General features: G+C 41.1%; 1 protein-coding gene across 5 annotated transcripts in view; it reads right to left on the bottom strand.

Annotated features, from left to right (window-relative positions):
- ROBO1 (roundabout guidance receptor 1) overlaps positions 1–24560 on the bottom strand; it is a 420921-nt gene that overhangs the window by 48098 nt on the left and 348263 nt on the right. For 3 of the 5 annotated variants that reach the window (XM_033211602.1, XM_033211604.1, XM_033211605.1), the window contains exons 14-20: positions 21650–21771; positions 20678–20909; positions 19331–19452; positions 16810–16981; positions 7007–7204; positions 2930–2956; positions 1449–1491 (exon numbers count right to left, since the gene is read on the bottom strand). In XM_033211602.1, the coding sequence (XP_033067493.1) occupies positions 1449–1491; positions 2930–2956; positions 7007–7204; positions 16810–16981; positions 19331–19452; positions 20678–20909; positions 21650–21771 (916 nt within the window). The remainder of the gene's footprint in view (positions 1–1448; positions 1492–2929; positions 2957–7006; positions 7205–16809; positions 16982–19330; positions 19453–20677; positions 20910–21649; positions 21772–24560) is intronic. The other 2 variants (XM_033211603.1, XM_033211606.1) reach the window with 1 other exon arrangement.

Raw genomic sequence — 24560 nt, 5'->3', positions numbered from 1 at the left:
CGTTCCTGCCATCGTTTGCCATGTGCTAGTTTGCTCTATCCACGTTGTAAACTCTTTTAGAGTAGGAACCAGGCTTATATTTCTGTAAGTGCATGTGTCTGTGATACTTGTGTACACATGCCCACGCACAGAGGCTAGTGAAGAACATATCAAAGATGCTCAAGAAGCACTTTCACATGCTTTGATTAATGAGGAGGCGGAAATATACACATGTAATGAAGTGGTTATAAAATCAGGTATTCCAGATTCACCCATGAGAAAATGTTCTCATGCCAGAGGCTCTTTCATGAATGCCTGGGCTGTGATTTAGATGGAATTCCCCTGGATGCACAAACATGCCCTGCTTTAATTCCTGAATCAAGTGGATTTATTCCTTATGAAAGCCTTCCTAGCTTTGGGTCTGTCACTGGCTGGCTTTGTTTCACAGGTATGAAACCAGGAAGTGAGCAATATCCAGGAAAGAAAAGATTAGTACTTGTCGCCAAATTTGTACAGCACTGGCTAAAGGTGGTCAACCTTTATTTTTTTAAACCACTTCTTAAATTCAGTCATTTTCTTATCTGATGGTATGTTCCTGTAACTCAGGAATAATATCTTCCTCATTTCTAGCTTTCCAGGAGCAGCCATGTTACACAGCTGTATAAAGAAGGGAATTTAATAAGTTCACTGAGTTTGAATTATAAGATGGTTTTGGTGGAAGATTTTTTTTTTTTTTTTACACCTTAAACTAGATGTTACTGTTTTGGAGAAAAAAGAAAACATCTTATTGTGAAACATTCTGAAGCTTGGCTCATCACGTAACTTATACCTTATTTCAACCCCTTTAAGCTAGTCGTCACATCAATTTGTGATTTCTCCGTGAATATATTAAAGTTCACTGAATAATAATTACTTTAAAAATCATAAATATAAGATTGAGATTCATTTTAATTAGAGGAGGGAAAACGTCCTTTGTTAACAAGCTACCCAGACTTCCTCTTCTATTTCAACACATTTTCCTGCAAATGGAGATGTGAACTATGTTGGATTCATAACAAGAACGAACAAACATAACCTACAACTTATGAGCAATTGCTGTGTTCAGCAGGTTTTTCAAATGAACACTTTTTCTTTGATAGTATTTGTTAACTAGCTGTATTTGTTCATCTTCGTAAATGCCACAGCTTAGTCACTTTAACGCCTTTTAATCATTTGCTAAATCAGCGTCTCTTTCTCGGTTAAAGTGCGCTCTCTGGTGGTCACTGATTAAGATGCAACTACCCCAATCAACTACATTTGTGTGTAAAGGGCTTGGTTCAACAGCACAGTTAAATGGAGTCTTTCTCAAGGAACTAAATACATTTCACCTTTAAGTTAGACTTTTTAAGCAGAGAAACTGGTGTCGTTGAGGAAGATGAAGAAATATTTGGAATTCCCTGTAGGATCTACAAAACAAGCAAGATAATTACCTCCCTCCACTGCTGACAGCTTCGCCTCCTCTCTGGTAAGTTACTAGAATGTTATGAAAAAAAGGAACAATTAATACACATATTTATATATCAAAAGCTATTACATTCGTGAGCAACTTTTTAAAAATGGAACTCCTTTTGTCTTCCTACATAGAAGCATTGCAAAAATCATCACACGATGTAACAGATTTCTGATTCAACTAGTGACATTTCTTTAACTATTGTATAGAATTATATATACATATCATATATCAAATTATATATATAATTAGATGTCTATATATCACTCTTTTTTTCTTCATGTTCCAATACGGTGGAGAATCAAGAAAAAGCAAAACATCAGTACATTCTTATTAAATATAACTATTACACATCTGTACATTGGCATTCCCATGGATTTCCATTTTGAATTGATTATTGGAGCACATAATTTCATGATTTTATATAAGTGTAAACTTAAACTCAGGAAAAAAAAACCTACTAGATTATTTTCCCAGAAATATGAGTACCAGTAAGTCAAAGATAAATGTTAAAATAAAGCTTTCCACACACAAAGATGTATGCCAAGTTGTGACTATCAATTAATGTGACCTATTTTTTATTGTGGCTTGTGCAAATTATTTCTTATTATATTTTCATCAGACATGTATAGATAATCAAAATATATTATAATGCTCTTGAAAGCATTCTCAGCGTAATAAATGTGGGGTGGAAAATTTTAACCATAACAACAACAAAAAAAGATTTGCACATAGTTAGGCTAAGTGGTTAAGAAGATTAGCTTTTCTGTAAATACAGACACATTTTCTAAGAATAAATGTGTTTTTAAAGCTGCCAAATTCCGCTGCTTAGAAGAACTCCAAACTGGAAGTGTGTTACAGAGAGATAACTGCTCCCAGTGATGACAATAACTGGATTAAAACTGAGAGGGCGTAACTACAGGTACATCTTTTCCTGGAGGTGATGTGACAGAAGAGGACCCATTTTGAATAGAACGGAATATTAGGATTCTGACTTAGGGAAAATGAAAAGTTTTATCTTTCACATGTGCTGGATATTTTGGTTACCTTTAACAATATTGATTCTGGGGACAGAGAAATACAAGGGAGAGAAATTTTTGTTGGAAAACTCGAAAGCTTAAGTTGAAAAATGCACTGCCAAGTCTGAAATAGTCAATAAGATCATTAGCATGTTAAATCATGCTGAAAGTAGAGAGAGTGTGTCTACTTAATGAAACACATGCAAACAAGGCTAAGATCCAGTGTGGAATTGTGAATACATCATTGCATCAAATGGATGAAAAGCAACACCAACCATTTCTACTTTAAACACATGCCTGCTGTGAGTAAATCAAGTATTATATGCCACTTTAAGTTCTTACCCCCAACTTACTGCAGAAAATGAAATAAAAACAGAAACACAATAGTAGAACACATGCCAAACTAACAATGGAAAGGAGGAGGGTAAGTGCAAATATATACCTGTTGGTGTGAAGGTAAAAGACGGGACTGAAAATCAAAACAAAATATAAACCAGTTATTAAGCTGAAGAGAGAAAGGGAACATATCACATTAGTATAAATCAAGCAGACAGCTGAACATAAAACAAATGTAAATAACTAAGCCAGTAGTTCTGATACTCTGATCTATGAATAAAACCAACTCTGAGGTTAAAAAAAGAAGCTTGTCTCTACAGGTACCATTCTGAAGTGTCTGACATTCTAGTGCGCTCAGGAAGGGAATTCTGCTAGGTTAGCCTGCAAATGACCCTGCATTTAGTAACACAGATTTAGCTCATGGCTTTCGTACAAACAAGAATCCCCACTATTAATCATCTCCAAACACAGGATGATGGATTCTTAAACAAGTATTAGCAGAGTCTTGCTGGACCTTATCTAGAAATCTGAAAGTAAATGCTTATTAAAGTGAACTACTAGATACACTTATGTACTCAACATTGAGAGAAAAAAAGAGAGAAAGAAGGAAAAGAAGGAAAGGCAAGGAAAGGGGAAGAAAAAACAAACAAACACAACGAAAGGAAAGGAAAGCAAAGAAAAAGAGCAACTGAATAAAAGAGAACCACAAAATTTAACTGTTTCACTGGGGGGAAATGCCTGACGTCTTATCACATAAATGACATTTCTTATCATCATAAAAATTTGTGAATGGACAGAAAAAACTGGAGTTTTAAATTCTAATTTCTTTGAGTTGACTTTTAGAAGCTTCCTAGAAGTAGACTGGGCATTCTTTTAATACCACAGTAGAAGCTAAACAATAGAACAATAACACCCTTCTGAAAACCGTCACTCTCTCTGCAGTTATAAATCTTAATCTAATCAATAATGCCTGAAATTGAACTGCAGACCTCAAAAGTAGCAGCCATTCCTCCCCCACTTTTCCTATCTTCTCCCATTCCTGGGGGGTTGGATAACGGCAGAGCAATTTCCATGTCATTTCATAGAGGGAGGAGATTGACTTATTTCCAATCTCTTCATGTTAAATTAAAGTAAACGCTGCTCTGGTTAAAAAAAAAAAAAAAAAAAAGCAAGGAAATATATGTTATTCCCTTTAAGATTAAAGTTTCTTTAAAATAATCTTTAGTACAAACAAACTAGAATATTGATTACTTATCATGTATCAAAACACTGCCAGAATTATATTTTCTATTTCACATTTGAACATCTCCAGGAAATTTACTGTAAAATCGGAGCATTTGGGGTTGCAAACTGAAAGGCTATATAGCATCCTCTACAATTGCCAGTTCTTACCAAGACACTTTATCTCTGAGCATACTAGAAAGAACAAAAGCAAAAACCTCAATGTTGCATCCCCAATTTATACCCTGGCCTTCATTTGTAGCACAGCAATCCCTGTTTTAAGAATCTTACTGTGTTTTTTTTGTTCAGTCAGTTCTTTTCAGAGTCAGTGTAATTTAGCTACATTCAAAAATTCAGAGCCATAGTAACAAGTCTTCATAAAAAAAAAATGAAAGGTGCATTTGAAACTAAAGCTATTCAAGCAAGAATGGAGTGCCTGAACATTAATTTGCAATCACAAGGACACTGGGAAAATATGAAAGGTGCTCGTCATTACTTCTCCTAGCTAACTGCTAACCCCACTTCGAGGAACTGAAGAAGAGATGCAAAGGAGGTCAATCTAAATGAAATTTTCACTGCTAGCACACCAAATAGCAACTTCATTTTCAAAGCTTCCAATAATATAATAAACTCTCTGTGTTCCTAAGTGATGCTGGTGCACTATGTGAATGCATGTGGCAGGGGGTACCCAGCGAACTGGCAGATGTCACACCGACAGCTAAACGTAAGGGGGAAATGTTAAACAGACTCACGATTCCCCCAAAGTGACACTCTGGCTTGATGTTTTACAGGTCAATGGGCTCTTTTACGTTTCTTATTCTTTAAAATATTTCACTTTCTTTTTTCTTAAAATTACTGGCATTGACTTTGGCATAGAAAATTTAAGATCTCAAAATGCACTTTAAAAATTGCATAGAAACGCAATTATGAAAAAGTACCAACAGGACGAAGTGAAGAAAGCAGAATCAAATGCTCATCCAATTACATTTGTAATTATGTTCTATGATTTCTGCTTAAACACAAGCTAAGTTGAAGGGACAACGGTATTAGTTTAATACGTTTCGCACAAAGAGGACATAGGCATTTGTCGGCATGCTCAAAGCACGTTAGTAAAGAAAGAGAAACATTTCAGTAGGAAGGAGAGTGCATGTCACATTTCTAGAGTTCAAGACAATGTAGAGCATTAAACTAGTATCATCACGTAGCTATGGCACCTCATAAGAAACCCAGGATTCCACCCACTGGCTACTTGCAAAACAGAGTTGATGATGCAGGTCTTTTGATGATGCATTCAAGAGACTCCACATCTATATGTTAATTAGTCACCCTTTTCCTCATTCAAATCAGCTTTCTAAACATCTTCTACTTCTAACACTCTACCCCTTCCCCGCTCCACCACACAAAGACACCCAAAAACCCCTTGTCTACCATTATTTTTAGTCAAAGGTTTTATATGGTAACATGTGCCTGCCATTCTTCTACTTTGTATACATAATGAGCGCCAGTTCCCTTTTCAGTAACCTCCAAGCCCTCATTTTCCATTTCACAGGCGGGAATATTGACATACTGCTCCATCCCTAGATAGGACACATATCTGAAAAAAACATATTTAAGGATGATAATGCTAAAGCACATGTATGTACATGAAGAAACTGCTGCTGAGCCACAGGCAGGTGGCAAGGAGATTTAGTTTTACAGTGTTAGTGAGGCATTTGCGTTGATTCTTGCTGAGTCCTCTTGTGACGGAGAACACAAATATTTTAGATTGCTGTCCCATACCGTTTTATCTATGCGTAGGGGCATTCAAGTTCTAGCTAACATGAAAAATTCTGACTTTGTCATATAATTGGTCAGGGAAACAATCTGGCCAACATGTGTAAGAAATGTTCACTTATGTAGAAAATTGGGGGGAAGTTGGTGATGGTAGGATAGAAGACTTTTTTTTAAAAATTGGAAATCCTCTTTAAATTTGCTTTGCAGCAAAGCAAAGCTGTTGCATGAGACTGAAGGATGGGCCCTCTAATTTGTATAATCTGCCACTTAGTAAAATTCTGAGAGCAAGAATGGGGTACTAGAAGTGATCTTGTTGGACTAATGACATAAACTCGGGTGTCCCTGAAAACTGCAACTTACAACCGTCTAACCCAACCTACAGCCAAGATCTGAGGCCCAGCATTGATGAAGATATCAAAGGGGCAGGGAGCACTGTCTGTCTGACACTGTTAACAATTTCCTTTGAGAATACAAAACACAAAAGAATCAGCAGGCTTCAGAGTTTAAGGATAAGTAGTAAAAGTATCTGTGAAAGTCTTGGCATATTTGGGTCATCTTTAAAACTGTAGATAATAATAGTGGCCAAGTAAGCTGTCTTTTTTAAAACTGTAAACCTATGTGTAATAAAATCACCATCACTAAGTAACAGCATACACATATTCCATTTCGCAACTTTATAATAATAAAAATGGACTAACCCTCTTCTCTCCGTAAGCAACAGTACATCACTCAGTCACGCCTTCCATATTCACCAAGAAAGGAGTATTTTATACATAAGCAAACGGCAGTATTTTCTATTCCGCTTCACAGAGGGCAATGGTGTTCCCTCTGAAACTGCATCAGATTGTTTCAAGGTTGCGTTTATAATTCCAGTAACAAGGACATTAAACATTTCCCTCAAGAATATAAGGCAATAAAATAATTCCCTAAGAGAAAAGGGAAATGGTCTAACAGCCAAAGGTAGGCCTACCTTGGCGAAATCTATTTTAAAGGAACTGAGCCCTAAGAAACTCATCAACTCTATTTGTAGTTCTGCTATGTAAGAGAAGTTAGTAAACGCACTTTTGAAAATCTTTATACATTAAGAAATGTTTAGAGGATATGCATAATCATGAATAATCTGGAATCAAATATTAAAATCAAGAGTTTTAGAAACATCAAAACATGAAAAGCTTGGGAAAGCGAATACCTTTTCTGATACCCGCGTAAGTACTAGTAAGTCCGCTCCTCTTCTTGCGGTGTCGATAGAGCCAGATGCTGAAGACCATGAGGATGATCCAGCAGGCCGCTCCGATGCCTGCTATGAAGGCCGGCTGCTTCACGACCTCAGAAATCTGCTGAGCGAGGCTGACTTGGTCCTCGGGTGACACAGGGTTCCCGTGGGAATCTGAAAAGCCATCTTCCGATTAAGTTGGGCTTCAGACTCAACGCAATAACGCACGCACTCCCTTGTGGCTGCCATTACTTCGTTAATGTCTGGATGATGATTTCTGTTTTTCCTCTCACACCACTCACCATCATCAAATAAAACAGCTCATACTGTTGTCAGCAAAATTGCACAATGCTATTTATTTATTTCAATGGAAAGCAAGTGAGGCAGCTGTACAGAATCATGCTTAAAAACGAAAGCAATGGCACCTGTTTCTCTTTCCCATCCAAAGAGCTCTGCAGATTACTGCTTAGATTAAGTCTCACAGGACAGCACTAACTGAGAAAAATACAAAACATAACACTAAAAAAATGAAATACTTTCCTACACGTACAAATAATACATGTACAAATAAGGAATATTTAATAAGTATTTACAGACAAGATATAAACTTTCTCAGACTTCTATAGGCATGCTTAAATAGCATGTTCTTAAAAAAAGAAATAAAATTTTATTTCCTCTCTAAGCTAGATATGGAAAAGTCTCTATATGTGTGTGTGTACCCCCGACACTAACACTATATTGTAAGACATTTAATTGTCTTAGAAACACATTAATTAACGTAAGTTCAGAAAGACCTATACAATTCAGGATCAGGGAAACCCAAAGAAAAATTAAAATAATGTTACCATTGGAAGAGCCATGGATAATCTCTCCATTAAAATAATAATCATGGTGAGCAATAGACAAAATAATGTTAAATATGTAAAGGAATTATAATATCAAGGGTTATGGATAGTCAAAAGGACTCATATTTTCCGCTGGCCATTTTCATTCAATATTTAAAAATTGATGGAATATATGGCTAATAAAATGTACTTAGTTTACATTTATGTTTTAAGCCTACTGAGTTTTTTCAAGCCCACCATAGCACCCAGTCACACAAGAGGTCTGCAAAGTTGCTGTAGAGAACTGGAGGCTGTATCATCAAAGCAATATCTAATTTTGTTGGCACTGAGTGATATCAACCCTGAGGGTGCCCACTGTGCAGAATGCCCACCTCTGTCTGCAATTTTGATGTTCTTCCCCCACCACATCTGGTGAAACAAGAAGGTGTTGGCCCGTTTCATTAGGATTGGTGCTTTCTTACAATTATTAAATCATTTGACTCTGGTACATATTGTTGTCATGAGTTCTTATAATTTTATATGGCCTCAGCATTGATTTTGAATCTAAGTTTAACCTTCTCATAGGTGTCTCACTGATACCCTTGACAGTTTCCAGTTCCCTGCTTCCCTCCAGTTCCTCAACATGGTCAATCCAGGTATCTGCCTTATACGACTGACTTTTGGTGACCACTTCCCTATGGGATATGTAGATACGACTTCCTTGACTCACCCCAGGGACGCCACACCCCTCATGGACTGTGCAGATACGCCACAGTGACCGTTCTCAGAGAGAATGTGACCCCATGGAACTTGTGCCATTTGTTCTAAGAACCCACCAGTTGGAACTCCCCAAAGGAAACCTGCCTGGGTAATACCTGCAAGGACAAAAAGGCCTCAGTGCCTAGGTCTTCCCTCTCTGGACCCCCACCTGCTGGTTAAGCACATTGCCCGGGTGGCCTCGTCGGCCCTTGTCGGCACACCCTCTGTCCCACGGATCTGTGAGTAACAAAGTGCTTCAGTTACTGCATGTGTTTTTGGTGTGTTGTCTCCTCTGAGTCTCACCTAAGCAACACACTGGAAGGTTTTAACTTTCCTCCCAGTCAAGGCTCTCCTAGGAGGGGTCATATTGACAGGAGTAAGCCGGACACAGGTCAGATGAGAGCCACAGGGACATCTGCCAGTATAAACAAGTTTCCTGTGCGAGGGACACCTGGTCATGGGTTGAACACTGAGGTGTTACGCTGTCTGCCAGGATTAGAAAGCATCCTGTGAAAGGCACAAAGTGAACACCCAGAACCAAATTCTCCAAAGCCCTGTCAGGGCAGGACTAGAGTTTATAGCCATTCTGCAAAGAGAGACCTTAAGACCAAATTAAAAAGAAATACAGCAATTCTGCTAATACAATCTGCTTTAAGAGAGAAATATTTTTCAATCCAAAATACATTTTTTTCCAGAAAGATAATTGGTATAACTCATTACCCATGAATAACATTTTTTACGGATTCTTCTTTCAATGGATTTTTTTCTTATTAAATGACATTGCACCTTGATAAGAAAACTGGAAGGAAAAATAAGCAGCATTCAATGATGAAGGAAACAGCCTTCAGGAAAACTGCACCCCTTTCAATGCAAAATGGCTAAATTCCTTCTCATGTTGTACGAGTGTGTGTGGTTTTTCAGTTTGCTTTTTTCTTGAACAGAATTCCAGATCTCATTCTATAGAGGGTCAAGGCTGAAAAACCTATTTTCACAAGCAGTTACCTGCCTTTCTCTGTTTGTTGAATGAAAGTTTTATTTCATGTTCCAGACTCTTTTATTACCTCTGGTTATCCTAAGAGCACTTCATCCTCTTAAAGTTCACCAAGCAGACCTATTCTTCTTATTCCTAATACATTCTTTGTATCTGCTAGGTTTATAGATTTCATGGCTATTTGTGTAAGGTTAAGATGGGTAGCCTCAGATAATATGGAAACAGCCAAGAGAGGTCCTATGCAAGCAACCAGATGGACTTAACAGACTCAAGTGTGGTATGACTAATGAATTAAAACAGGCACTCGCTAGCTCAGTCTTTGTCTCCCTGCAGCTGAGCCTATATTAGGAGATGGAAAAATGGAACTCATTTATAATTTCAAGGAAACCAATTTGGCCCCCATGGCTTCAATCTGAAAGAAATAAAATTATACATGGTCATTTTCCCAATTTATCTTCCAAAAAAATAGAACTAAATAATCTTCAGTCATAAAAATAGGTAAACAACAATAATATATAGAGTCATCACAATGTTAACTTATTTCAATGTTAATGAATTCATACTGAAATTTAACAAAATTGGGCAAATATTTGAATATCAACTATTTTCTCCATCTAAACTGTTTTCCTCCACATCTTATATAAATGTGCAACAGATGCATCAAGCAACTCATTTTGTTATAGTTTCTTGTGTTGCTTGAAACAAACCAGGAGCTATTTTTGTTTAAAAGTTTTATTTCTATATATAATCATTGGTTATTGTTTTAAAAATATTTTGTTTTACTAGTTTTTGGAGAACAGGACGTTTTGAGTTACATGGATAAGTTCTTTAGTGGTAACACGAGTGCAAAAAATCAAATTTTAGCCTATGGCTGTGAAAGAGAGAGCAAGTTTTTTCCTAAAAGCTTGAATGGAACTCTTTCATCTAATAGAGCTGTTGGGAGGAGGCTTCCTGGCCAGCAACTTAGCTTTGTAGTGACCCCATTCATCTGCTTGTAGTCACACTGGGGGAGTGAGGTGCACCCTGTCTAGACCTGCACCATTGAGCACTCCCATCGACGAGGAGTGAGGTGCACCCTGTCTAGACCTGCACCATTGAGAACTCCCATCGACGAGGAGTGAGGTGCACCCTGTCTAGACCTATACCATTGAACACTCCCATCGACGAGGAGTGAGGTGCACCCTGTCTAGACCTGCACCACTGAACACTCCCATCGACGAGGAGTGAGGTGCACCCTGTCTAGACCTGCACCATTGAGCACTCCCATAGACGAGGAGTGAGGTGCACCCTGTCTAGACCTGCACCATTGGGCACTCCCATAGACGAGGAGTGAGGTGCACCCTGTCTAGACCTATACCATTGAACACTCCCATAGACGAGGAGTGAGGTGCACCCTGTCTAGACCTATACCATTGAACACTCCCATAGACGAGGAGTGAGGTGCACCCTGTCTAGACCTGCACCACTGAACACTCCCATCGACGAGGAGTGAGGTGCACCCTGTCTAGACCTGCACCATTGGGCACTCCCATCAACGAGGAGTGAGGTGCACCCTGTCTAGACCTGCACCATTGGGCACTCCCATCGACGAGGAGTGAGGTGCACCCTGTCTAGACCTGCACCATTGAGCACTCCCATAGACGAGGAGTGAGGTGCACCCTGTCTAGACATGTACCATTGAGCACTCCCACAGACGAGGAGTGAGGTGCACCCTGTCTAGACCTGCACCATTGGGCACTCCCATCGACGAGGAGTGAGGTGCACCCTGTCTAGACATGTACCATTGAGCACTCCATAGACGAGGAGTGAGGTGCACCCTGTCTAGACCTGCACCATTGAGCACTCCCATAGACGAGAGTGAGGTGCACCCTGTCTAGACCTGCACCATTGGGCACTCCCATAGACGAGGAGTGAGGTGCACCCTGTCTAGACCTATACCATTGAACACTCCATAGACGAGGAGTGAGGTGCACCCTGTCTAGACATATACCATTGAACACTCCCATAGACGAGGAGTGAGGTGCACCCTGTCTAGACCTGCACCACTGAACACTCCCATCGACGAGGAGTGAGGTGCACCCTGTCTAGACCTGCACCATTGGGCACTCCCATCAACGAGGAGTGAGGTGCACCCTGTCTAGACCTGCACCACTGAACACTCCCATCGACGAGGAGTGAGGTGCACCCTGTCTAGACCTGCACCATTGAGCACTCCCATAGACGAGGAGTGAGGTGCACCTGTCTAGACCTGCACCATTGGGCACTCCCATAGACGAGGAGTGAGGTGCACCCTGTCTAGACCTATACCATTGAACACTCCCATAGACGAGGAGTGAGGTGCACCCTGTCTAGACCTATACCATTGAACACTCCCATAGACGAGGAGTGAGGTGCACCCTGTCTAGACCTGCACCACTGAACACTCCCATCGACGAGGAGTGAGGTGCACCCTGTCTAGACCTGCACCATTGGGCACTCCCATCAACGAGGAGTGAGGTGCACCCTGTCTAGACCTGCACCATTGGGCACTCCCATCGACGAGGAGTGAGGTGCACCCTGTCTAGACCTGCACCATTGAGCACTCCCATAGACGAGGAGTGAGGTGCACCCTGTCTAGACATGTACCATTGAGCACTCCCACAGACGAGGAGTGAGGTGCACCCTGTCTAGACCTGCACCATTGGGCACTCCCATCGACGAGGAGTGAGGTGCACCCTGTCTAGACATGTACCATTGAGCACTCCCATAGACGAGGAGTGAGGTGCACCCTGTCTAGACCTGCACCATTGAGCACTCCCATAGACGAGGAGTGAGGTGCACCCTGTCTAGACCTGCACCATTGGGCACTCCCATAGACGAGGAGTGAGGTGCACCCTGTCTAGACCTATACCATTGAACACTCCCATAGACGAGGAGTGAGGTGCACCCTGTCTAGACATATACCATTGAACACTCCCATAGACGAGGAGTGCGGTGCACCCTGTCTAGACCTGCACCACTGAACACTCCCATCGACGAGGAGTGAGGTGCACCCTGTCTAGACCTGCACCACTGGGCACTCCCATCGACGAGGAGTGAGGTGCACCCTGTCTAGACCTGCACCATTGAGCACTCCCATCGACGAGGAGTGAGGTGCACCCTGTCTAGACCTGCACCATTGAGCACTCCCATAGATGAGGAGTGAGGTGCACCCTGTCTAGACATGTACCATTGAGCACTCCCACAGATGAGGAGTGAGGTGCACCCTGTCTAGACCTGCACCATTGGGCACTCCCATAGACGAGGAGTGAGGTGCACCCTGTCTAGACCTGCACAATTGGGCACTCCCATAGACGAGGAGTGAGGTGCACCCTGTCTAGACCTGCACCACTGGGCACTCTCATCGACGAGGAGTGAGGTGCACCCTGTCTAGACCTGCACCACTGGGCACTCCATAGACGAGGAGTGAGGTGCCCTGTCTAGACCTGTACCACTGGGCACTCCCATCGACGAGAAGTGAGGTGCACCCTGTCTAGACCTGCACCATTGGGCACTCCCATCGACGAGGAGTGAGGTGCACCCTGTCTAGACCTGCACCATTGGGCACTCCCATCGACGAGGAGTGAGGTGCACCCTGTCTAGACCTGCACCATTGGGCACTCCCATCGACGAGGAGTGAGGTGCACCCTGTCTAGACATGCACCATTGAGCACTCCATCGACGAGGAGTGAGGTGCACCCTGTCTAGACCTGCACCATTGAGCACTCCCATCGACGAGGAGTGAGGTGCACCCTGTCTAGACCTGCACCATTGGGCACTCCTATCGACGAGGAGTGAGGTGCACCCTGTCTAGACATGTACCATTGAGCACTCCCATAGACGAGGAGTGAGGTGCACCCTGTCTAGACCTGCACCATGAGCACTCCCATAGACGAGGAGTGAGGTGCACCCTGTCTAGACCTGCACCATTGGGCACTCCCATAGACGAGGAGTGAGGTGCACCCTGTCTAGACCTATACCATTGAACACTCCCATAGACGAGGAGTGAGGTGCACCCTGTCTAGACATATACCATTGAACACTCCCATAGACGAGGAGTGCGGTGCACCCTGTCTAGACCTGCACCACTGAACACTCCCATCGACGAGGAGTGAGGTGCACCCTGTCTAGACCTGCACCATTGGGCACTCCCATCGACGAGGAGTGAGGTGCACCCTGTCTAGACCTGCACCATTGAGCACTCCCATCGACGAGGAGTGAGGTGCACCCTGTCTAGACCTGCACCATTGAGCACTCCCATAGATGAGGAGTGAGGTGCACCCTGTCTAGACCTGCACCACTGGGCACTCCCATCGACGAGGAGTGAGGTGCACCCTGTCTAGACCTGCACCACTGGGCACTCCCATAGACGAGGAGTGAGGTGCTCCCTGTCTAGACCTGTACCACTGGGCACTCCCATCGACGAGGAGTGAGGTGCACCCTGTCTAGACCTGCACCATTGGGCACTCCCATCGACGAGGAGTGAGGTGCACCCTGTCTAGACCTGCACCATTGGGCACTCCCATCGACGAGGAGTGAGGTGCACCCTGTCTAGACATGCACCATTGAGCACTCCCATCGACGAGGAGTGAGGTGCACCCTGTCTAGACCTGCACCATTGAGCACTCCCATCGACGAGGAGTGAGGTGCACCCTGTCTAGACCTGCACCATTGGGCACTCCCATCGACGAGGAGTGAGGTGCACCCTGTCTAGACCTGCACCATTGGGCACTCCCATCGACGAGGAGTGAGGTGCACCCTGTCTAGACCTGCACCACTGGGCACTCCCATAGACGAGGAGTGAGGTGCACCCTGTCTAGACCTGCACCACTGGGCACTCCCATCGACGAGGAGTGAGGTGCACCCTGTCTAGACCTGCACCACTGAACACTCCCATCGACGAGGAGTGAGGTGCACCCTGTCTAGACCTATACCATTGGGCACTCCCATCGACGAGGAGTGAGGTGCACCCTGTCTAGACCTGCACCATTGGGCACTCCCATCGACGAGGAGTGAGGTGCACCCTGTCTAGACCTGCACCATTGAGCACTCCCATCGACGAGGAGTGAGGTGCACCCTGTCTAGACCTGCACCATTGGGCACTCCCATCGACGAGGAGTGAGGTGCACCCTGTCTAGACCTGCACCACTGGGCACTCCCATAGACGAGGAGTGAGGTGCACCCTGTCTAGACCTGCACCACTGGGCACTCCCATCGACGAGGAGTGAGGTGCACCCTGTCTAGACCTGCACCACTGAACACTCCCATCGACGAGGAGTGAGGTGCACCCTGTCTAGACCTATACCATTGGGCACTCCCATCGACGAGGAGTGAGGTGCACCCTGTCTAGACCTGCACCATTGGGCACTCCCATCGACGAGGAGTGAGGTGCACCCTGTCTAGACCTGCACCATTGAGCACTCCCATCGACGAGGAGTGAGGTGCACCCTGTCTAGACCTGCACCATTGGGCACTCCCATCGACGAGGAGTGAGGTGCACCCTGTCTAGACCTGCACCACTGAACACTCCCATCGACGATGTGTTTCTTTCCTCCCCTTGCTGCAGACCCCGGGTCCACTTCAGAAGCCCTGTGATAAAGAGGCTAACTCATCCGCCTATGATCCTCACTGTCTGTGTGGAACAGAGTCCTCACCTCACAAGTGGACTTTGGTGCATTTATTGTATCATAGGACAGAAATTCTGCAAATATATCTATTACTGCAACTCACATTTTCTAAACAACGGAACATCAATAATATTCTTCAAAATAAATGTGAAGTTCTTTATGTATAGCAATGAAGTTTACGAAAACCAGGTGATTCTTAATTTTGTTTTGAAATGATTTCCAGGATGTCATCAATATTATTAACATGCAAAAATAGTATGTAATTGTGAAATACAAAGCTTCATACCTCAGATCCTTTTTGATGATTGAACAACTGATTGTAATATTAGTAACATAGACTAGTATTTCACTAGTAATAAAATACTACTAATGCTTAACCTCTGATCTGGAAGACAAAAACATAAAGGTGCTATATGCTTCTTGGCATCATTCATAATTTAAACACAGCTTCTTAATATTTGAACCTTGCTTCTTGCTTTTCAGTTACAATGGTATTTTGTCATTGTTTTGCTGTTTGTTTTAGAATTTACTACCATGCACTTACTAATTTGTACTCTATGTTCATGCCATATTGCCTAGAGTGAACTGCGGTAATGAAGCTTTTGATTTTTTTTTTTTTAATTCATCTATGTTTGAGGCACAAATTGTATTTAACTTTCTAAGCAATCAGCATATAAACATATTTTAATACTTCTTGTCATCTCAATCTATCTTTTGCTATAATAAGCAATTATAATTTTAAATAGACACTACATGTGAATATAAATTGGTCATTGCTATAAACTTCTAATACCTGGTTTAAGTTTTAAATAGAAGTTTACTTACTTGTTGGATTTTTTTTTTTTTTTTTGAGAAGGCGTCTCACTCTGTCACCCATAATGGAGTGCAGCAGCGCGATCTCAGCTCACTGCAAGCTCCACCTCCTGGGTTCACGCCATTCTCCTGCCTCAGCCTCCCGAGTAGTTGGGACTACAGGCGACCGCCACCTCGCCTGGCTAGTTTTTTGTATTTTTAGTAGAGACTGGGTTTCACCCTGTTAGCCAGGATGGTCTCGATCTCCTGACCTCGTGATCTGCCCACCTTGGTCTCCCAAAGTGTTGGGATTACAGGAGTGAGCCACCGCGCCTGGCCTGTTTGATTTTAAATCCAAGCAACTGTGAGTTCCACGAAGGTGCACACTGTCTTTCGTGTTCACGGAGGTATCCTTGGTGCTCAATTAATAGTATTTGTTGAATAGATAAAAACATTATATAGGAAAGGATTAGCATAACATTGAATATGGACAGTCTCTTGCTTGAAATATCAATAATGTGTGCTTGGATATGTTCAAGTTTAGTTGAGATATCTATGTCTATATATCTGCATCTAGTCTCTCTCTCTCTCTCTCTCTCCCCCGCCGCGCCATATTTTAAGTAAAGCTAACACCTTTTTGTAGCTCTAAGCCATATTCCATATTCTATTAAATTAGCAATGGCGGGTGGCTCAGCCACATGCAGAAAAGCAAAGCGGGACACACGGTAGAGTGAAAGACCGTCAACCGGGATCCGCACTGACACTCACCCAGCTGGATGAACTGAGGCTCACTCTTCACCCCAGGCCCAGCCCCAGTGCTGGCTGCCACTTCCACACTGTATCGGATTCCAGGAACAAGAAAGGGAATGACCACAGAAAAGGTGGAACCGTCCACTGTTTTGTTTATGTGGTATCGAGTTTCATTGCCCAGACACCAAACCTATAAGAAGCGAAAATCAGCTGTAAATTACCTAAATTAATGCAAAGATCAACACAGGATTGCAGTTTTAGACCCAGACAGAGTTCAAAACTGTCATGCGCTACCATCAGAAGTTTCCAAAGTCATTTTTCCCTAAAATCTAGTTCTATGAACAATCTTCTATTCAAATTTAATGTTAAAAGTTGTTTCAAGGTGTCTTTATTACTTTCTCATATACTTTTAAAAGGTTATATCAGTAAGTCTACAAATCTGTGCTTGAAGGTAGTAGTTTCCATCAGCCTACTTCATTAAGATTTCTTAACAACAAGACATTATTTGCCAAATAAATAAGTAGCTTGCAGACAGCTGTGTCTATGCAGATCAAGAAGAATACCATTCAACATTTGCATTCTAGGCATGACACAGATGACCAGATATTGTAAAACAAAAATGAGTAGGAAACTCCAAGTCTCGTACTTTACTTCAATCGTTCTCTGGCATCAACCTGCCTGGCACTGACACTGGCACGTCACATTTTACAAGGAGTAGCTGATTGAAAAGGAAGGAGAGCTTCTGAATACGCTAGATCAGTTTGCACAAATATTATTAAAAACAAAACTGCACACAAGGGATAAGTCTCATCCCAGGATTCTATTCACCCTCTGGTACACTGAACTGTATGGTCAGTGAGGGAAAATTCGCCCTCTGATCTTCTATTTAAATGGCATGCTTCACAGCATCCCTGAGATCATAAAGAATAGCAATACATATTTGATGTGAAAAAAGCATTCTTCTAATGGGAAAGTTAGAGTTACCTGATTAACTTGGCTAATAATATTTGTGATCGAAAACTATTCTCAAGAAATTGAGATTTTCAAACTATACTATAATCCTTGTTTTAAATTTCACTAAAAGATTCATCACCGAGTGATCTTCTGCGATGTGTAAGAACTTGGATATGGTGCATGACAATGTTCAATCTCAGTTTCCATAAGAAAATGATCTATAGAAAAACATGCTCATTATTACTATTATTATTTGAGATGGAGTCTTGCTCTGTCGCCCAGGCTGCAGTGTGGTGCTGCCATCTTGGCTTACTACAGCTTCCACCTCCTGGGTTCCAGTGATTCTCCTGCCTCAGCCTCCTGAGTAGCTGGGATTAAAGGCGTGCACCACCACACCCAGCTAATTTTTGTATATTTAGTAGAGATGGGGTTTCACCATATTGGCCAGGCTGGCCTCTCAAAGTGCTGGGATTACAGGGGTGAGCCACCACGCCCAACTGACATGCTCTGTATTCTTTATGATGTCTTCAAGCAATATATACCATTCACTTTCAGTAGACAATTGTCTACACTGTAACAGGAAGTGAGATTTAAAAGAAATCTAAGCATACCAGTCTTCTCCATCATTTATCCTTTTACTTTTTTCTTTGAAAGTTAATATTATTTTAATATAATTTCAATACATAATACCCAGAAATGGTCAGACCCTATATGAGGAGCTGGCCATTTGGAAATAAAGACTCTTTTGTGATTGTTTCTAACCCCAATTACATTACACAGCTGAACCAAAGCCACAAACTGATTTTGTACCAGTCAATCAGGTTCCGAAAGGCATTTTATTATTTTAAGCTGACCGTGAAGTTAAGTGAAATCCACCCTTTTGCATTTCTTCAGGAGAGAAATGAGTTTTGACTCTTAGGGGAAAATGCCGACATTCCACAATTTAGCTTGAGAGCTGAGACATCATCTCATTTTAAATCCTTAAAAATCTTCTCTAACATTCAATTTTTCTAGACTAACACATAGTATCCTGTCAATCTTCAGTATGGAGACAGCCTTGAAACTCTTAAGAAAACACTTAAAAGTACAGAGACTTTTAATGCCTCAATTATGCTAGAAAATCTTATTTGAAACATATTAAAACATCCACAGTGCACTTATGGCAATCTTTTAAATACTTTAAAAACCACACTGTTAATATACACACCTTTCATAAAGAGATTTCTCAATTTGTTTTTAAAACTTTTGAAAATAAAATAAAACTCGGCTCAGGATACTTGGTTACTGTATGGATTAATTTGCTACTCAGAAGAACATGTACAGTCTTATTTGCGCCTTAACTAAGAATGCACATCAGAATCGTCAAAAGATTCACCGAAATATATGTCCAAGGGTCCCTGTCAGACCAACTGAACCAGAATTTCAAAATCGCTGAATAAACAAGAAAGCGTTTTAAAAATAATTTACATGTTGCTATTTGGACCAGCAGATGGCGCCAAATATCCACAAACAAATCCCAGCTTTTTCTGTGTGAATGGCGGGGCCTGTCCATCAGGACATTCACACACATCCATTAATCTCATACCTTATACTCTTGGACCATTCCATTTTGGGTGTCTTCTGGAGGTGGCTGCCAACTAACCAGAATTGCAGTTCCGTTTCCATCATTCTTCGATACGGTTACACCTTGGGGTGGGGCACTGGGTGCTATTAAATTGTTTTAAAAGGTAGGTTATTAGAATGTGCTAGAAAACGCTGAAAGCAGGTTATTAATATCAAAACCAATAATAAGTATATTAATATTATATCAACATATGCTTTTTTTTTTTTTTTTTTTTTGAGATGGAGTCTCCCCCTGTTGTCCAGGCTGTAGTATAGTGATACGATCTTGGCTCACTGCAACCTCCCGCTCCCGGGTTGAAGCCAGTCTCCTGCCTCAGCCCCCTGAGTAGCCGTGATCACAGGCGCCCGCCACCACGCCCCACTGATTTTTCTATTTTTAATAGAGACAGGGTTTCACCACTTTGGCCAGGCTGGTCTCAAACTCCTGACTTCAGGTGATCCACCGCCTCAGCCTCCCAAAGTGCTTGGATTACAGGCGTGAGAGCCACTGTGCCCGGCTGCATATGTTTTAAAGATGTATTTCATCCAAGTCTGAATAGTCCCAAATTACCTAAGTTGTTCCTCACTCAATGCTAATTACCTGCCACTGTGAATTTTCCGTAACCAAACTTAAACACCTTGTTCCCACCAAACATCCCAGGACAATTCCTATTTCTTCTACCCTGTAACTCTAGTCTCATGTTCTCCCTCAAAATGTTCAAAAGTATGAAAATGAATGTTAATCATTCATCATAATTATTTATACAGCCAAAGTGACAAGGACATGTTGGGAAACATCCTGCTGTAATTTAATGTAATCTTTTACCTTTATGTAAATATTGTTTAATTTCTAGGAATAGGGTGGTCAGCTATAGTGGTTTGTCTAGAACTGAGGTGTTTTAAGAGAGATGAGATTTAGGAAGAAAATGTTAATCCCAGAAAGCCCTGGGCAAATCAACACATTTCTCCAATCATGGATCAAAACAAACAAACAGAAAATGCTGACTAGAAAATAAACCAAATGGAAAACAATTGCATTTTTAAATGTGAATTTTAGTTCTGAATAATTAAATTTCTGTATGTCATTAAGTAATATAATGTTCACATTTGCACATTTGTACGTAGGCCACTATTGAAGCAAGTCAACTATTATAGCATTTTGCTTTTCTAGTTTTCTAAATAAACAAATACTGTTAGCAAAATGTATGTTCAATATCAAGAAAGTTAATAATTAATGCCACTCTTAACATTATAACAATTTAAATTAAGCCAGTACAATCCTAACAAATATACTGCAATGCATGGAAATCATACGCTTCATCATACTTGCCTTCTTCCAGGGTTTTGGCAAACTTGATTTCACTATCTGCTCCTTGAAATTCATTAAAAAAAGGGCGAGCCTTTATTTCATAGTTGACTCCCTTTCTGAGATCAGGGATAACCACACTGTTTTTGGTTGGGGTCCTCACTTCAAAAACCAACCAGTCTGATTCTCCGTGGTTGGCTCCAGATGGCCGATAGAGAATTTTATATCCTTGTATATACTGAGACTGTTGATCTACCTATTAAAAAGACAAGTAAAATGTAATTATTCATACTATTTTACTGGTTCATTTGAAAACAATAAAAATTAAATGTTATAAAATGCACAAAATTCTGTCTGGCTTCATCCCACATTCCTACACAAGAACTGTGTCAGAATTAGAAAGGAAAAAACAAAACTCATTGGAACGTGGACAACATGAGTGTGCTCATAGAAAATCCAAAAGAATCTTCAGCTAAAACATTCAGATACGTAGAATACTGAAAAAAATCCACTATCTTTTGTAAGGCGATACACATTTCTGTGGCATTAACTTCTATGCTTCACGCAGAAAAGTGAGGCCTGATGGCAGCTCTAACACTGCACGTAAGGCGCGCCTGGGCCAAGGGGATGAGAAGCTAAAATGTTTGACGGCTCTCTGGTTTTAAAAGCCTACTTAACACTACTTGGAAATATCTCTAAGTTTAAAAGATTCATGTAATAATGATCCTATCACAAGTTACATATCATAGTTAATACTATCTATTTCTTTCCTGAGACAGGTCAAGTTCACTGCTGCAGCACAATAAGAAAAAAATAGGCTCAAGATGCAACATTTTTCTGTTTAAAGCCAAACTAATAAGCACTGTAATAAACAGTGCTTACACTATACAGTTATCCTTAATGTACAAGTAGGCAACAGATAGTTACATGTTATATGCATTATAATGATCTCCCAGACGCTTAGGAAAACTGAGATCAAATATTGTAACAACTCACTGTCCAGTGCACTTCGATGGAAGAGGAAGAAAGGATGGTAGGGTTGTGGAGGTGCAGAACAACATTCCCCAGCTCTCTCTGGACCTGCTTGTGGTCCACCCCCTGACTTGTTGGTGGAACATCTACAACAATTCAAGAAAACGGTGTCAGTTTCTACGCAACGTCACTGGACTGAATGAAAGCATGTAAAACAAACTTTTCATTCACAGCAACTCTCAGTTAAGTAGAATACAAGCCAGGTTGTGATTCAGAAAATAACAATAATTTAACCTTTTTATTAGGATCAGGAAAGTAAGAGGGGATAGAGATACACAGAGAGAGAGAATGCAGAGGACACGTATTATAGAAAGTCAAAAAGAGCAGGAAGCAAAGGCAACAATGGCAAATAGCAACATTTAGTGGCTCCTCCTACCATGCAATGATCACTTTCCTGATGAAAATGAAGGCACTAGTGCAATGCCCTCTGAGTTTATGAAAACCTTCTGTAGTGATCCTAACTATGCAAGACAGAAAAGAGACTGCAATTGCAGCAGAGTGGCTACGCAATGGGAAGAAAGGAGATATGGTTAGTGAAAACCAAGAAGAGAAAGAAGTCAGATATTTTACATCATTAAGATGAACTTGGATATTTTCTCATATAAGGTTTATGGTAAGTTAGTGGCTACAATGGAGGTGATACAGATGCCACCAAGGAAGTAAAATAAAATCAATCTGATTAGATTCATGAGAAAAAAGTACTTAACATTTATGTAATTGATGATGATTTAGTTATTGTGTCATCGTAAAGAAGGTTTAATAAAGAGTTCTTAATCACAACAGCCCCCAAATTTTAGAAGGGAAACTAAGAACACAGTAAGAGTGAAATGGCTACTAACAATAACTTTTTTAATAAGCTTCTTAAAGTCTACACTCAAAAAACATTTGCCCATTTCTGAAGCGGTTTTCTAAACAGGTAAGTTTTGCTTTGTTTATAATAGTAACAGGGAATACATGGGAGGAAGTGAAGAAAATGTTTTTTGGACTTCAGAATTCTCTTTCTCAAAGTATTGTATTTGGGCATTTACATTCCAGATTATTCCGCATTATATTAAAAAACATTAAAATGAGAATTTTAGTTTACTGAATCATTAAATACCTTCAAAGAATTGGTCTTGGGTAGATAGCAAAAGCAGGAATGCTAAGAATGAGATTGCTAAGTATCTCAGATGAAGTCCAGGGAAGCTAGGCAAGTGGAAGAAATGACATCAAGATTGACATCAAACGCTCTTACATATTGTTTGGTTGTTTTTATACTTAACCTAGAAATTAAGCTGATAAATAAGCAAGATAAAAAAAAAAAAAAGAACTGGGATAATTCTGTACTTCATCTTACTTTACCAATATTTTTGGCTAGGATCTGCCCTCAGGATAACTATTATCACAGCCTCTATGTAGTAAACACTTGACCATCAGCTTTCCATCTCTTCCTTATCCACTGGTCTCATTTGCTCCTATGACTTAAACTGCCATCCATTTCTAGGATGAGACTGAAATACTTGGAACAAAACAGACTTGGGTTTGCACACCACCTCAGCAACTTAAAAACCGCACAATATTGGAACCATTTCTTAACCTCATTATTCTCCAGTTTCCTTGTGCTTCAAATGGTGATATCAAAGGCAGCTGATCCTGAGGGCTGTGGTAAAAGCTATCTTGTAATAACACATAAAAAGTGCTTTTCCTGAGAGCAGGGACTGTGGACCATGGTGCATAGCATAGTGCCATACACATAGGTGTTGCTTAATAAACATAGGTTCAATTAAAATGTATTCACATGTGGAAAACACACACATTATGCCAGCTTCCAAATGTCTCCCTCATATGTAAGCTCCCATCCTCACACAATCATCTCCCTTTCAGAAAGTCTCCTCAAATACAGAAATAACCATTTTATCTGTAACTGCCATGGTCTGCATCCCAATCCCGAATTCCTCTGATATGAGATAAACCCACTAGTCAGTTCCTTCATGAAAATTGCTAGATTCTCCCACCTGGTACCCACAACAGCAACAGGAGTCGATAATATCATAATAGAAATGCTCACATCAGAGAGAAAAAGGGAAAATGACGCCTAATAAAATAACTTTGAGAAGTTTACAAATTGATCCTCTTACTGTTTTTGTTCTCTACCTCCTGAAAGAAATGTATGACAATGCAAAAGGTCTTTCCCAATATTCACAATTAGACTTAAGGAAAACCTAACTGTTCCAGCCAACTGTTTCCCCCAACGTTAAAACTTCACATACACAACCTCTGGGGGGAGACTATCCAGGCCCCATTCATTGATAAGAACTGATATCACCTTAGGTATGATATATACGTTCTGTGTATCTGTACATATTCTTTTAAAACTGGGGCTCAAGAATGATGCAGACAGGACACGTGGGTGAAGAATCGTAGCAACGAACAACGGTAACAACAGCCGCATCTCAGCGACGATGACCACCACCCCCACCTGCCAGGTGCTCATCCAATCTTCCTTGCATCATCAAATCTTGTCTTTGGGAAAGCACACGTTGATCACCACATAACAAGGCTCTAACTCCAGCCATGACATAGGTCTACCTGATTCCTGTACAGGGAACCGGTGCCCTATATCTGTGCACCATTAGCTTTTGACCCCAGCTCATTCATATGTATCTACACTTGGGGAAGATTCTTTTGCAACCATATTCCAGAAATGGTTAGAGAAATTATGCCTGCTCCTTTATGAATCACTTTCCAACAAGTCCTTCTTGAATTTCCTCACCCCTCATTTTTCTCCTTACTGTGTATGCGTTCTGTTCCCTCCAGTGAAATTTTTTTTGCAGGTTATTCCCCAGGTTCTTATTACGGTTATAATCCTGGGCTTACAGCCTCAAATGAAGTCCAA

This window comes from Trachypithecus francoisi, unplaced genomic scaffold (genome assembly GCF_009764315.1).
Source record: "Trachypithecus francoisi isolate TF-2019V2 unplaced genomic scaffold, Tfra_2.0 Lachesis_group0, whole genome shotgun sequence".
NCBI lineage: Eukaryota > Metazoa > Chordata > Mammalia > Primates > Cercopithecidae > Trachypithecus > Trachypithecus francoisi.
This window is presented reverse-complemented; position numbering and strand designations above follow the sequence as displayed.